At 53.1% G+C, this 15,899-nt stretch overlaps 2 protein-coding genes across 4 annotated transcripts in view; both read right to left on the bottom strand.

The window, feature by feature from the left end:
• Positions 1-768: 768 nt before the first annotated feature.
• The window catches only part of PRRT4 (proline rich transmembrane protein 4), a 40,495-nt gene continuing 25,364 nt past the window's right edge, over positions 769-15,899 (bottom strand). For all 3 annotated transcript variants that reach the window (XM_089527290.1, XM_089527289.1, XM_089527291.1), the window contains exon 4: positions 769-3,344. In XM_089527290.1, coding sequence (XP_089383416.1) covers positions 1,483-3,344 — 1,862 coding nt within the window. In that variant the 3' untranslated portion in view covers positions 769-1,482. The remainder of the gene's footprint in view (positions 3,345-15,899) is intronic.
• LOC149311492 (adenylate kinase 8-like) lies at positions 13,896-15,458 on the bottom strand. Its single transcript, XM_089527286.1, has one exon. The coding sequence runs from the start codon at positions 15,399-15,401 to the stop codon at positions 13,896-13,898; it is 1,506 nt and encodes a 501-aa protein (XP_089383412.1). The 5' UTR covers positions 15,402-15,458.

The following is a 15,899-nucleotide window of genomic DNA, read 5'->3' as shown; positions in this document are numbered from 1 at the left end:
CCACAGTAATGAATGGAATGCAAGGCAGCAGCAAGACAGATCTGACGCTGTGTGATAAGTACCAGCCAAACACGATTTTGTCCTGTTCAGATTCCACATTTCTAGCCTTTTCTAGTTATAAAGTCTCAGGCGCATGCCAGATGAGTTGGATTGCCATTTACAGAGTTGGAGCATAGCATCACTTGCTTGTTATTTGCTAGCCTACAATGTGTTTTGTAGTACTGCTGTTAAATAATGGGACAGGTAGTAGTGTGTCAGTTGCTAAACTGTTGGACCACATTCCTTTGTGGTTAAGCAGATGGGAAGTGAGTTGAGGCTGCGCTGGTCAGTCTCAGGAGAAAGCCTGGAGTGAGAAAAGAAGTGGGGCTCCTTTGGGGAAAGAAAATAATGTTTTGATGTTGTAAAGAATAAGAAGGTAGCCCACCTAAGATTTGAAATTGTGTATGCTTTAACTAGGCTTTGCTAGTGCTTGCTGGTTAGTTCTGAAAGCGTACGTCTATGGAGAACATTTGCAGTTTCTGAATAAAGGTTCTTCTGGGTTTTCACTACCAAAGGCTGGCTTTCTGAACTAAGGCGTTCCTGTGTATGATGCTGACCAGAGGCTTGGGCCAATTGTTCAGGTCCTGCTTCTGCCATCCACTGCCCTTTCCATTCTTGCAAAAAGGGGTTTCTTTTTCAGAAGGGGGTTTCTCCTTACAGGTTTAAGCCCCCCCCCCCCGTTCTTCAGAGGGCCTCCCCAAAATACAACACTCAGACACTGCTCTCCATATAATCCTTTTATTGATATCTTAAGGGTGCAAAGTCCTGTCTCCCACCTTCCCTCTCCCAGCCCTGGGGAATGGGGGGATCCACACACCACTTTCCTTTCCTTTGGATTCAACAACACAGAACACAGTCAGGGTCTCTTTCATTGCTACTAAATGAGGAATCTTTTTGCAAGGTAAACCCTAGCTGAAGACAAGGTCAGAGATGGGGGTGCCAGCAGGGTGGGCTCTGGAGAAAGGATGGAATGACCCCTTTTCTTCTACCACAACAGAGACCATAGCAACGGACCCGAGGGAGGGAGGGCAAACGAAAGGGCAGGGAGAGTGGGGCTCTGTGTGTTGGCACTGGTATTGCCCCACTGGGGCAGCCTTCCTTCAGGGCAGACCAGGCACCTGGGGGTCTTGAGTGCTTAAGCTGCCTCTTCCTGCTTGGCAGCGGTTTGGAATAGATGGCCTTTGGTGTCCTTTCCAACTCTGTGGTTCTATGGTCTTCTCTGCTGGCACGCCCCTCACCAATCCACCAAAAAGCACAAGCCCACAACCCTGCAAAAGGACAGCGCCCTTCATTGGGCTAGTGATGGAGGCCCAGGGGCAGACAGTGCCCTATGGGGCTGGGAGAGCACCTCCTGCCCCTCCGGAAGTCAAGATTGCACATGCCTGGAAGGGGGTTGGGAGGAAGTGGACCCCTGTCCTGAGGAAACCCAGGGGGCCGCGGGGGCTACAAGTCGATGGTCTCGCTGCTGACGCTGAGTGTGTCGATCTGCCGGCACACGTCCATGAACTCCTTCTGCAGCAGGACCGTGTCCGTCCCCGGCTGCCCCACGGAGGCCAGGGACTCCTGGGAGACGGGCGTCAGCACCCAGTACTGGCGGCCCGGGGGCGGAGGCGAGCGCGGGGGGCTCTCGGAGAGGGTGGACACACCAGAGGCAATGCTTCGTCCAGGGCTGGAGCAGAGTGCCAAAGAGGAGTCCTCTGTGGAGCGTTTGCACGGGGAGCAGGTGGCGCTGCTGGTGGCGGTGGTGGGGGCACTGCCAGCCCTCCAGGGCCCTGGGGAGGAGAGGGTGGTGTTGGGGACGCTGGCCTCCAGGGAGGCCTCCCCCTCATCGGGTGAGCGGTTTAGGACAGGGACCAGCTCCACGCAGGAGGCCGCCCGAGAGAGGCTGCTCCCCACCGAGGGCTCCCTGGCCAGGCTGAGGGAGGAGAAGGTGCTGGGGGTGTAGAGGGGACCCCCCTCTTGGAAGAGCCCCTCGCTGCACAAGGCCTCATCGATGCTGCGCCGGAGGTCAATGGGCGAGGGCGGGCGGAAGTCAGCTGTGGGGTCATTGGCATCCAGGACGGCACCGTCTGTAGCAGGCCAGACTTCCGCTTCGGGGATGGCGTACAGCGGGAGGTAGTCGGACTCACTGCGGGCGATGGTGTCACAGATGACCAGCTTCTCGCTGTGCTGGGAGAGGGCCCACTGGAAGTTGTTGGGCAGAAGCTGGGCCTTGGCAGTGGTAGCCCCGCCATGCTCTGGGGTCAAACTGAGGAATCCCCCGCAGCAACGGCACCAGGGCTCGGAGGGCGAGCAGAAGAGCGGGCAGAGGCCCAGGCATGCCAGGGGCAGCCCCATCCCGGCCTCACAGAGCCTGCAGGCCAGCTGGAGGGCCCACCAGGGCCAGGGGCCAAAGAGCTCAGGACTCAGGCCGTAGCCCAGGGCATGCAGGAGGGCGTAGGTGTGCAGGCCGGCACTCAGCAGCCCAAAGCAGGCGGCTGGCAGGGCTGCCCGGGCTGCCCGTCTCCACCTCCGGGTGTCACCAAACGGGCAGCGGCAAGTGGGGGTGGCAGTGGCCTTGAGGTCATAGACTTGCCCGGCGGCGTCCACTCGGGCCAGGCAGTAGAAGACGAGCAAAGAGGAGGAGAGGATGGCAGAGAGGAGGGCATAGAGGCCGCGGGACGCCAGGAGCAGGAAGGAGAGCTGGTTCAGCAGGTCAGCCGCCAAGGCAGCCCCCGTAGCCACTGAGAAGTGGAGCAGCACCAGGAGGGCCAGCAGGCACGGGTGCCGGAGTCCAGCGGCGCGTGTGGAGCCCTTGGCCCGGGAGCGGAGGGCCAGCAGGAGGAAGGCCACAGCCAGGGCTGAGGTCAGACAGGGGAGGGCCAGGTCATGCAGCAGCCGCACAGCAAAGTCTGGCAAGAGCTCCAGCTGGCCCCAGGCGTCACCGAAGAGGAGGAAGGCCCGGGCCCCACCAGCGCTGGCCAGGAGCAAGTGGAGCAAGGCCAGGAGCTTGCAGCCGGCCGGGCAGCGGCATGGCAAGGCCAGCAGGCCCAGCAGCGAGAGCAGGGCCAGCAGAGCAAAGAGGGAGCCAGCCCCATAGATGTGGGCCTCCCATGCCAGGCCCCATTCTGCCTGGGCTGAGTTCCAGTCTGAATGCAGCGGCACAAAGAGTGGGACAGCCGGCGGGAGGAGCGAGGAGAGCGCAGGTGGACCAGGCTCGGGCAGCGGGGAGCCACAGTCCTCGGGATGGTCAGGCAGGCAGCCGGGGAGGGCTGCAAAAGACCCTTCGTCCCCCAGGGAGGCAGCCAGGCTGCTGGACTCAGACCCTGTGAGGAGAGAAGAGGGGGACACATAGAATCATAAAGTCCTAGAGTTGGAAGAGACCCTAAGGGCCCTCTCGTCCAACCCCATTCTGCCATGCAGGAACTCTCAATCAAAGCATCCCTGACAGATGGCCATCCAGCTTCTGCTTAAAGACCTCCAAAGAAGAAAAACACAGGAAGCATTAATTATTGGAAGACAGATGGACCAGCAGCACTTTAATGAAGGGCAAAGCACAGAACCAGTGCAAAGGCTGTGGGGAGGGAATTGACCCAGGGGGCATGCAAAGGGGTCCCAACCGTATTTCCAAGGAGCCCCACCTTCAGCTCTGAAACCTGGATCCTTTGCCATGGTGGGGTCTGGAAACCACTAGTCCCAAAAGCACAGAAGTTCCACTCTTTGGCACGTTTTTATGCACCTGTTTGCAGATGTTTTTTGGATCTGCAGAGGCTTTCAAGATATTAATTGAAAGGACTCTTTGCCTATGTGTTCTCAGATGATTAAAGGAAAATGGCACCATTGTAGCACATGCCTTGGTTAAATCCCATTTGGATTACTGTCATATGTCCAGGGGCGTCACTAGCGATGTGCAGAGAGTGTGGACCTCACTGGGGGACACCTCAGAGGGGTTTTCACCCAGTGTTCTGGTGGGAAGGTCTGGTGGCTCTACCAGTCAGGTGATAAAGAGTTTCCTCCCTTTCCCTTTCTCTTGTTTGATGCCACATAGCCATTTAGGAGTCTCTCAAGTAACAAGGGGCTAATTTAGGGGCTGTACATTCAGCCCCTAAATGGCAGTGCGCCGCTGCCCCTTTCCTAGATGGATCTGGGCCACAGCAACCGCACAATGCGGTCCTGATTCAGATTTTGCAGGGCGGAAAAAGGCGCCGCAAAAAGCGGCTCCTTTTTGCACCCCGAAAGGGGTGCAATAGCCACATTTTCACAGCTTGGTGGTGCTCCCTTGGCACTGCGCTGGAGAAGCGCCATGATGCCGTGTGCCATGAGGTGTGCCCATGGGGGCAGTGGCAAGGTGTACATTGTGAGGATGCTACATGCCATCTGCACCCCCATGCCAGCCTTAATGGCCGGTGTGTACAGGGCCTTAGTTAGTTACTTCTGAGAATCTGGAATGTAAAGAGACTTCCAAAAATTCAACTATAATGATGACCAAGCATTTGTAACTTTCCAAGCTCTTGTTTTCAAGCTTGACCCATCCGAAGAAAAGCTGCTGTGACCTTTTGGCCCCTTGCACCACCGCAGGCCAATTCCTCCTCCTCCAAGTTGCCTTAAGGTCCAGCCAAGCAGGCCTGTCCTGTTCCTCTTCTCTGCTCTTCCACAGCTGATAAGGAGACAGAAAACACTGGCAAATCCCCCTCAACCCTCCCTCCAAGGCTGGAGCAAAGAGCAGGGAGTTCCCCAGGCCACCCAAGTGGGGTACGGAGTGGGCAGAGGGACCAGGCATCCTCCCTTTCCAGGACATGTCCTGCATTTCCACCTTCTGTCCAGGAGGAATTCCAAAATGTCCTCCATTAGGAGCATGACTAACAAGCACAAATGTATATGGCTATTAAGTGTTTTTAGCTTTTACTTTCTAATGTCCTACATTTTTCTTGATGTGGTGCCCTGTCCTCCTGGAAGAGGGGAGGTCTGGGTGGGGGGCTGCACAAAGAGGAAGGACGCAGATATATATGCCCTTGGCACCATTTTCCTGGTTGGGGTGCAACTGGGGTGGCATGAGAAGGGGGTCATCTCGCACCTGGTGCTTCCCTTGAGTTTTGGGGTCTGGACAGAATCAAGGCTGAACTCTCCCTAGGAGCCCAAATGACCCAACTGAGGCTGTCATACTTTGGGCACACCATGAGATGACGCCGCTCACAGAAAAGACAATGGGTTGTTGTTGTGTGCCTTCAAGTCATGTATGGTGACCCTAAGGCGAATCATGGGGTTCCTTCAGAGGGGGTTTGCATTGCCATGCCCATCCCCTGAGGCTGAGAGAGTGTGACTTGATCAAGGCCACCCAGTGGGTTTCCATGGCTGAGCCAGGATTTGAACCCTGGTTTCCAGAGTAAAGTGGGAGGAAGCAAGAAGAGGGAGAGGTTGCAGGGCTGAGTCCATTGACCATGGCCTGGCAGCTGCCCTGGCTTTGCAAACCCTGAACAGGGCTGCGGATGATCAGGAGTCTCAGAGGCCTCTCATTCAGAACTGCTAGATCTCCCTGCATTCAGATGGCATGCCTTTCCCTCAGAACAAGGGCACCATCCATGCAACCTCCAGACAGAAGGGGTTTAACGGGAAGCACCTGCCCTGATTTTTTGGGGAAATAGCAGCAGCAGCAGACTTGGTTGAACCTGAGCTACTCAAACGCTTAATCCCTCTTTGGGCTCCAAAGATTCAGCTGTGGAGACCCAAATAAGCATCATGCTGAGTGGGAAGGTGTGTGCTCACATTTGTTGTGAGAAACCACAAAGTTGGCTTCAGTTGATGGCAACTCTCTGAAATGGGGACCTCAAAGACCACTGGTTATCAATTGCCCAGCTCAGGCCTTGCAAACTCAGGGCAGCAGCCTGGGCTTCCTTGATGGAACCAGCCTTCTGCAATGCCCTCTTCCTCTTTTACTACTGCAGTCACTTTTCCCCAAGCAGTTAGTATTGTGGTTGGCATTATGTGCCATCAAGCTAGCTTGGACTACGAAGGAGAGACTGCCAAGGCCTCCTGTTATCAACAGCCCTGCCGAGGTCTTGCAAACTCAGAGCAGCAGCCATGGCTTCCTCAATGGAGGCAGTCCATCTGTCATGAGGCCTTCCTCTTTACCTACTGCTTTCCACCTGACTGGAGACTGTCGTCCTTTCCAATCTGTCTTCTCATGAAATGCCCAGAGGAATCTGTTGCTGAGCGCTGTCACATTGGTTTTGATATTTAGCCCCCACCCCAAATAACAGGCTTCTTCTGCTCTTAAGGCTCAGGTCTTGCAAACTTAGGGCAGCAGCGGTGGCTTTCTGGATTGAGTCCATCTGCTCTCTTGGCCTTCTTCTTTTCCTATTTCCACTTTCCCCAGCATTATCAGAGCGATCAGAGGTTCTCTTTTCCAGGACCAGTCCTACATTTCAACTTTCTGTCCAGGAGGAATTCCACACCGTCCTCCACAATTTTGAGCCCCACAAAGGAGCATGCATTTATATTTACAGTATCCAGTATTGGTGTTTTTAGCTGTTATTTTCATCCTGGAGAGAAGTGACCAGTGGAGTGTCCAGTGGGGCTGTGTCCTGGGCCCAGGGCTATTCAACATCTTTATCAATGACCTGGATGACAGAATTGGGAGTATACTTATCAAATTTGCAGATGACACCAAATTAGGAGGAATAGCTAATACTCCAGAGGACAGGATCAAGATTCAAAATGACCTGAATAGACTAGAAAGCTGGGCCAAAGCTAACAAAATGAAATTCAACACGGAGAAATGTAAGGTACTGCACTTAGGGCAGAAAAATGAAATGCACAGATATAGGATTATGGGGGACACCTGGCTGAATGAAACTACATGTGAAAGGGATCTAGGAGTCCAAATAGACCACAAGTTGAACATGAGTCAACAGTGTGATGCGGCAGCTAAAAAGGCCAATGCAATTTTAGGTTGCATCAATAAAAGTATAGTGTCTAGATCCAGGGAAGTAATAGTGCCACTCTATTCTGCTTTGGTCAGGCCCCACCTGGAATAATATTATGTCCAGTTCTGGGCAAAACAATTCAAAAAGGATGTGGAGAACCTGGAGCCATGAGTCCAAAGGAGGGTGACTAAAATGGTGAAGGGTCTGGAAGCCATGTCCTATGAGGAATGACTTAGGGAGCTGGGGATGTTTAGCCTGGAGGAGAGAAGGCTAAGAGGGGTGGAGGACCTATTAGGATGGTCCGCCCTCGAAGGCTGATGGAACCCAAAAGGTTCCCAAACCCTGGTTAGTATCTGGGATAATAACCTTACTGGGGCAATAGACACTATCGCTCCCGAGCGTCCTTTCCAGCCCGCTCCTAATAGAAAATCCTGGTATACGGGAGATCTTCGCCAGATGAAGCGGGCTGCACAACGACTAGAGCGCCACTGGCGGAAACATCAGCGTATATCTAAGAAACTCCATGAGAACATGTTACGTTCCTATGGAGTGGCGATCGATGCAGCAAAGAACTCGTTCTGTGCTGCACGGATTGCGTCGGCGGAGTCTCGCCCAGCAGAGCTGTTCAGGGTGGTTAAGGAACTTACTCAATTACCTGCCACCCTGAACCCGTTATTAGAACCAACTATAGGCTGCTGCGATGCTTTTAATGACTTTTTTTCTGACAAAGGCGGGATACAGACTGCTGCTTTGCGACGGTCTCCCGCCGGCGCCATTTGCTCTGCGCGGGAGCTGCAGCAGCCAAACCGCGCGGCTCCCGCGCGGAGCAAAAAAGAAGCTCCATTTCGGAGCTTCTTTCCGCGGCGCACTGATGACGTCGCGAAGCGCCAAGGGCGCATTCGTGACGTCATTAGCGCCGCGACACGTCTGGACACTATGCGTCCAGTACGTAAAGATGGCGGCGCCCATGTGGAAAGGGCGCCGCCATCTTGTACGTATTCTATACGTACTAGGTTTAGGGGGGTGCGGAAGCACCGCCCCTTCCTAACCCTAGTACGTATAGAATATGTACTATATGGCGGTTTGTATCCCACCAAAATCTCTCAGATAAGGGCTGATCTCGACGCCAGCTTTTTGACAGAATCAATAAGAGAGGTAGCCAGTAACTCTGTAAATAGGATTAGGCTGGATCACTTTGAGTTTGTAGATACCGATGACATGGACAAGGTCTTTGGAAGCGTAAGGAAGACGACGTGCCCCTTTGACCCTTGCCCTTTTTGGTTGACCGTCCAGGGAGGAGATGCAATAAAAATATCATTACAACTTATAATAAATGCATCCTTTCGGGACGAACTAGTCCCATCTACCCTAAAACAAGCGATAGTGAGGCCGCTTTTGAAGAAACCCTCCCTAGACCCCCTGTTGAGGAATAACTATAGACCGGTCTCCTTATTACCATTCTTGGGCAAGGTGATCGAGAGGGGGGTTGCCTTTCAACTCCAAGCTGTCTTGGATGAAACCGATTATCCAGACCCATTTCAAACTGGCTTCAGAGCGGGATAAGGAGTTGAGACTGCCATGGTCGCCTTAGTTGATGATCTTCGTCTGGGCATTGACAGGGGTAGTGTGACCCTGCTGGTGCTCTTGGACATCTCAGTGGCCTTCGATACCATCGACCATGGTATCCTTCTGGAACGCCTGAGAGAGTTGGATATCGGGGGCACTGCACTCCAGTGGTTCCGGTCCTACCTCTTGGGTCAGTTCCAGATGGTGAGGCTGGGGAACAGCTGCTCCCGTAAAAGGGAGCTGACATCTGGCGTTCCGCAGGGCACCATTCTATCCCCCATGTTATTTAACACTTACATGAAGCCGCTGGGACAGATCATCCGGAGTCATGGAGCTCGGTGTTATCAATACGCTGATGACACCCAGATCTGTCTCTCCATGTCTCCGACTGAGACAGTGACTAAGGAAGGCATCTCTCCTCTGGACCCCTGTCTGGAGTCAGTAATGGGCTGGATGAGGGAAAACAAACTCAAGCTGAATCCAGAGAAAACAGAGGTACTCGTGATAGGTACCCCAAGTCCGAACAGAGAAATTTGTCACCCAGTCCTGGACGGGGTCACACTCCCCCAAAGGACAAAGTTCATAGTCTGGGAGTACTCTTGGACTCATCTCTACATTTATCATCCCAGGTGGACGCGATGGCCAAGAGTGCTTGGTACCAGCTTTGGCTGATATGCCAACTGCGCCCCTGTCTGGATCGAAAGGACCTAGAAACAGTAGTACATGCACTGGTAACCTCTCGTTTGGATTTCTGTAATGCGCTCTACATGGGGCTACCTTTGTACCAAGTCCGGAAGCTTCAGTTAGTTCAAAATGCTGCAGCTAGATTGGTCACCGGATCTTCAAGGCAAGATCACATAACACCGGGACTAAAATCTCTCCACTGGCTGCCAATTAGCTTCTGGGCCCAATACAGAGTGTTGGTCATTACCTTTAAAGCCCTACATGGCTTGGGCCCGAGTTACTTGAGGGAATGCCTCTCCCAACATAATCCGCCCTGCACTCTCAGAACAACAGGGAAGTATCTACTCAAGCATCCCAAGGTGAGACTAACAACTACTCACCAAAGAGCATTTACGGCCACGGTCCCTATGCACTGGAACAATCTTCTGGAAGAGCTCCGACTCATTTCTACCCTGGATGCCTTCAAAAAGGCGTTGAAAACTCACCTCTTCCGGCAAGCATACCCCCCTGGTCTTTTATAGACCCAGAAAAATACTACCTCCCAATCAGGAGTCTACCTCAGGTTGTCAATGAGATTTTATATTGTATTAACTGTTTTTAGGTAGCATATGGTTTATATTGTGATTTGAAATAATTGTTATTAGAATTATTGTTGATTGCATAATTTGACTGTAATCCCGCTTCGATCCGTCGGGAGAAGCGGGACAATATAAATAAAACTTGTTGTTGTTGTTGTTGTTGTTAGAGAGCCCTGTTTAAATATTTCAAGGGATGTCATACTGAGGAGGGAGCAAGCTTGTTTTCTTCTGCTCCAGAGAACAGGACAAGGAACGATGGGGTCAAGCTCCAGGAAAAGAGATTCTAGCTCAACATTAGGAGGAACTTCCTGAGAATAAGGGCTGTTCGACAGAGGAACGCACTCCTTCCTCGGAGTGTAGAGGAGTCTCCTTCCTTGGAGGTCTTTAAGCAGAGGCTGGATGGCCATCTATCAATTGAGATGTTTTGATTGAGATTTCCTGCATGGCAGAATGGGGTTGGACTGGATGACCCTTGTAGTCTCTTCCAACTCTATGATTCTATGAGGGCATCTAAAATGGTGAAGGGTCTGGAAACTATGAAGCTCCAGGAAAAGAGATTCCAGCTCAACATTAGGAGGAACTTCCTGAGAGTAAGGGCTGTTCGACAGTGGAACACACTCCTTCCTCGGAGTGTAGAGGAGTCTCCTTCCTTGGAGGTCTTTAAGCAGAGGCTAGATGGCCATCTGTCAATGGGGATGCTTTGATTGAGATTTCCTGCATGGCAGAATGGGGTTGGACTGGATCAGGGCCCTTGTGGTCTCTTCCAACTCTACAATTCTATGATTTTGTAGCATCTTACATTTTTACAGTGCCCTGTCCTCTTTTATAGGTAGGACGTCTGGTCACCCTGAAGCATCGTCATCTTTTCTAATGAGTTATGTCCCATCATCTTGGCTTTTCTGGAAGGTTCACAGCCCTGAAACGGTGCCCCACTTTCTAAAGTCCTGGGGTTGGGGACACATATTTCCCAGCTGCTTTTCTTTTCTTCTTGGTCAGGTTTTGCTCTGGAAGGGCCCATGTGGGTTTGCATTTAAAGAAGACCTCCCCTGATCTGAGGCAGCAAAGGAAAGAGAAGGGATGATTTCTTGTCTCCAGGGAGTTTCAATGGGGAAAGCAAGGTCTCTTTAAGAAAAGAAGGAAACCCACCCAGCCTGCAAAGCTCCTCCACTTCCACCCGCTTTTTGGCAATGGGGCAAAGCGGACCCCCTCCGCAACCCCTGGCCCCGGGATGGCCTTCTTCAAGTGTTTGCCCAAGGCCTCCTGCAATCGTCTTTTGCAGCCCGGCCAGAGGCACAATGGGGCTGCCCCACCTGGTGCTGTTTGCAGAGTCCCAAGGCCCCTCCAGAGGATACTGAGGGGCTCTGAGGGGCTCAGAGAGTCAGCAAACACTCCTTTCATTTCACGGGGGAAGGAGCGTGGTTTTTCGTTGCTATTTGATCAGTCCCTCCTAATCTTGCAGCCCAAAGACCCAGAGCAGCCCCAATTGGCTCCAATGGGGCACAGAAGACACAGCTGCCTCCTTGAAGAGGACTGGACCTACACCTCTGACCTTTTGCAGGATGACCCCCGCCCCACCCCAAGACCTGCAACAATAAAGTAGAGGAACCCCCCACCCCCACCTTATCCCAGGGCTTTGCATCGGACTCTCCTTCACTGTAAGTTTTCAAACAAAGGTCGGAAGGGGTACTTCAGAGGTGGGTTTCCTGCACCGGCCACAGAGGGCTGGACTCTAAAATGACCCCTAGGAAACCCTTCCATCCCTATGAGCCATCCCTACGATTCCATCCATCTCCCTCCTTGGAGGTTTCCAAACAGAGGCTGGATGGCCATCTGTCAGTGGGATGCTTTGATTGTGAGTTCCTGCATGGAGGCCCCTTGGGGTCTCTTCCAATTCTATGATCCTATGATGGTACGGGTTCCCACCACTTCTGGCAACTGACCCCAGTATTTGTTGTTGTTGAGTGCCTTCAAGCCATTTCCAATTTACAGCAACCTTATCATGGGGTTTTCTTGGCAAATTTGTTCAGAGGAGCGTTTGCCATTCCCTTGATCTGAGGCTGAGAGCATGTGACTTCTTGCCCAAGGTCCACCCAATGGGTTTTCTGGTTGAGCAGGGAATCAAATCCTGGTTCAAAGAGTCAAACCACTGTGCCACATTGGCTCTCCCTTGGAAAAACCCATGTGGCTTTCAAGAGAGCGACATACAAGTGATGCTGCCACAAAGCAGTGCTGGGCAGGCGGGCCAGGTTTCCTTTCATTCAACTCTCTCCCCATAGGAAAAATAAATCCCTTTAGATCCTTTGCCCTTTGCTGGGCACTGAAGAACCCCAAAGAACCCCTCAGAGAAAGAGCAAACCCAAATCCTGCATGCAGGGGACCACAAACCAGGTCCCTGGCTCCCCTGCTGCATGGCTCTGCCCACTTCCAGCAGTCTGCTTCAGGGGAGGTTGCCCAGGATGGGGGTCCTGGAAGAAGCCGGCCTGGCAGCTAGGACCACCACCACCTTCAAAAGCACATCTGGAGAGAAGATGGGACCCTCTTGGTGCCTTTGGCACTCGGTCCCCAAGGATGCAAATACAGCACCTTTTGCATTGCACTGAAGCAAAAATGTTTCTGTTCCAAAAAATTTTGTAGGTTTTTTGGCTCTGTGTCCATGTTCGAGAAGAGTTTCTTCCTGGCCTTTCGCCTGCATCTGTGGCTGGCATCTTCAGAGAATGCTGGCACGGAAGAGAGTGGGGTATATATCCTGTTGACTGGGAGGAAGCAATTTGCATGTTAATCTGTGTATTGTTCTGTGGTTGAATGGAAACTCTTCTAGAACATGGACACATAGCCCCCCAAACCCACAAAAAACTATGGATGCTGACCATGAAAACCTTCGACTTCACATTTCTGTTCCAACTTGCTTTTAGGAATGGGCTGCTGAATTCTGTTCTGCTCTATTGACCTTTTAGCTTTTGTCTTTTTAATGGTTTCGTCTTCAGGGCTTTAATTCTATGGCGGTTTAACTGAACATTCAGAATCACCTTTTGGATGGCTTTCCCTTTTGTTTGTATTTTATACAGTGGGGGCCCTTGGTATCAGCTGAGGTTTAGTTCCAGGAACCCCTTGGATACAAAAATCTGCGGATGCTCGTCCCATTAAATACAGTGATGTAATAAAATGGTGTCCCTTATATGTGTGTGTCTGTGTGTGTGTGTGTGTGTGTGTGTTGTGTGCCTTCAAGTCATTTCTGACTTATGGGAGCCCTAAGATGAAGCTGTCATGGGGTTTTCTTGGCAAGGTTCTTCGGAGGGAGTTTGCCATTGCCATCCTCTGAGGCTGAGAGAGTGTGGTTTCTATGTCCAAGAGAGGATTTGAATCTTGATCTCCAGAGTCGTAGCTGAACACTCAAACCACTCCATAAAATGGCAAAATCAAGGTTTGCTTTTTGGAGTATGTGTGTGTGTGATAGTTTCAAGCCCTGGTGGGATTTGTGGATGAAGAATCCGTGGATGTGGAGGTCCAACTGTATATATATTGTTGTGATTTTTGTAAACCAATTGAGGCGAGGAAACACAGCGGAGGAAGAGGAGGAGGATTCAGGTAACTCCCAGCACTGCTTTTCTATGGTGAGGCAAATGCAAGGGCAGATCTAGGGATGCCAACCTGAAGACAGCAGTGCCTCTGAGCAAGTGCAGAGGACCTCTTCCCCCTTCTGCTCCAAGAAGCCAGTCTTGAGCCTCCAGCTTGAGCCTCCGAATGCGAGATGCCAGAGTCCAGGAAAGCAGAGCAGCCCATTTGAAGAAGAAAACAGCAATTGCCATGCTTTAATTAAAAACTTGTGGGTTTTCCCAACTCTACAGATATTGCCCCCTCCCTCCCTCCCTCCCTCCCTCCCTCCCTCCCTCTTCAGCATCATTTTTCTGGGGAAACTGGCACCCACGCGCCACGTGGCAACACAGAGCTGTGGGAAACCCTCATGGCCCATGGTTTAGTGGAGGGGCGCATGACGTTCAGGACTGCAAAAACATTAACTGTGCCCTCGCTGAGAGACGGTGTTGGCATTCATGCATGCATTGGATGTGCTGACCCATGGAGATGGGCCACACTGACCAGTCACCTCCATGTGCCCAGCCGGCCTCTGTCACAGGTGTCCCTCGGGGCTGGCAGCAAACTGCATCCTGGCTGGGGTGACCGGAAGGGGCTTGACCAGGTGGCTCTCGATGTTCTCGAAGATGGTGTAGGGGTCCTGGTCGGCATTAAGGAAGATGGCATGCTCATAGTACTCCTCCAGGTCTACCACCTGGCGGGCGTAGACCTCGGCCTTCCTCTCCACGCGGGACGGCGTATCCCGGGGGTTCCTGCGCAGCCGGCAGTGGACCTCCTCGTCCGAAGGTGGCTTGAAGACGGTGTGGTAGCGCTCTCCCGAGACAGGGTCCGTGGCTCGCTGGCAGAGGCGCTGCATGGCCACGTCGGTAGGCAGGTTGAGGAAGAAGACCCGGTTGGGCTCAAAGCCCATCTGCTTCATCAGAACGGCCTGGTCCACGTCGCGGGGAAAGCCGTGGAGCACCCAGCCACGGCTCAAGCAGTCCGGCTGGGCCAGGCGGTCCTTGAGCACCCGTAGGGCGATGCTGTCGTTCACCGGGTAGCCACTCCCAAAGAAGGGCTTGATGAGGTCGCCCATGGCCGTCCGGCCGGCAACCTGCTCCCGCAGAAGGTCCCCAAAGCAGACATTGACCAGTCTATACTTCTGGACCAAGAGGGCCGCCTGGAGGCTCTTCCCGCTGCCTGGCGGTCCCAGGAGCAGGACCCGGGGGGTGTAGGGGGCCTCGGAGTGGGGCCGGCTCTGGACAAAGTTCAGGGTCTGGGCAAAGACGTCCGCACAGGGCTGGTCGGCATTGATGACCTTGTGGTTATTTGGGTAGGTCTGGAGAATGCCTGGGATGTTCCGGTGGCTCTCCAGCAGGCGCCGGGCAGTGGCCTTGGGTGAGATGCCGTCAGGCCGCACCAAGCGCTTCTGGACCGTGAAGTCAATGGGCCAGTCGAAGGTGGTGTGGTAGACCTCGTGGGTGAGGGGGTCCACCAGCTTGCCCAGGTTCCTCTCCACCAGCACCATGTCTGGGGCCTTCAGGATGACCACGTGGCGGGGGGCAATGCCCACTGACTGGAGCTGCAGGGCCTGCTTCCGTGTCTCGGGGAACCCGTCCAGGACCCAGCCGAGCTTCACGCAGTCCACGTCGCCCAAGCGCTCCTCCAGCATGGAGGCCCAGAGGTCACTGGGGACCTTCCCTTCGCGCTTCTGGTGCACCAAAGCCTCTTGGGACCTGTGGAGGAGTTTGTTCCTCAGGAGCTCCTCTGGGCAGAGGTAGGTGGCACTGAGGTGCTTGCAGAGCCAGAGGGCAATGGTGGTCTTCCCCGAGGCTGGCGGCCCCAGGACGAAGACGGAGGGCACCTCGTCGTTGTCTTTCTTCAGGTGCTCAATCATGAACTCGATGGGATCCTGAGGCTGGTAGATGAGGAGGGCTTCCGTCATGTTTTGCATGAGCTGGAAGATGTTGTGCCTCTCAGCGTAGACGCCCATTGCCGGGGGGACGCGGTGGGGCTTGCTGGAGGCATCCATTGCTCCTGCCCAGAGCCAGCTCAGCTTCATGGGTTCCTAAACAGAGCTGGTATTCCAGGGTTGCCTGGCAGCGTTTGCTGAGGTCACCATCCACAGAACACCATCCATGGAACGCCCAGCATCCACAGAATCATAGAATCCTAGAGTTGGAAGAGACCCCAAGAAGGGCCATCCAGTGCAACCCCCTTCTGCCATGCAGGAAAACTAAATCAAAGCATCCCTGACAGATGGCCATCCAGCTTCTGTTTAAAGAGCTCCAAGAAAGGAGACTCCATCACTCTGAAAGGAAAGAGTGTGTTCCACTGTCAAATAGCTCTTAGTTTCACAAAATTCCTCCTAATGTTGAGCTGGAATCTCTTTTCCTGCAGTTTGCATCCATTGCTCCATTGTGTCCTGTTCTCTGGAGCAGCAGAAAACAAGCTTGCTCCCTCCTCAATATGACATCCCTTCAAATACCTAAACAGGGCTACCATATCACCTCTTAACCTTATCTTCTCCAGGCTAAACATCGCTAGCTTCCTAAGGAGT

The sequence above is a fragment of the Sceloporus occidentalis genome, unplaced genomic scaffold (genome assembly GCF_023333645.1).
Source record: "Sceloporus occidentalis isolate IW3139 unplaced genomic scaffold, rSceOcc1.0.p SCAF_5, whole genome shotgun sequence".
Classification (NCBI taxonomy): domain Eukaryota; kingdom Metazoa; phylum Chordata; class Lepidosauria; order Squamata; family Phrynosomatidae; genus Sceloporus; species Sceloporus occidentalis.
This window is presented reverse-complemented; position numbering and strand designations above follow the sequence as displayed.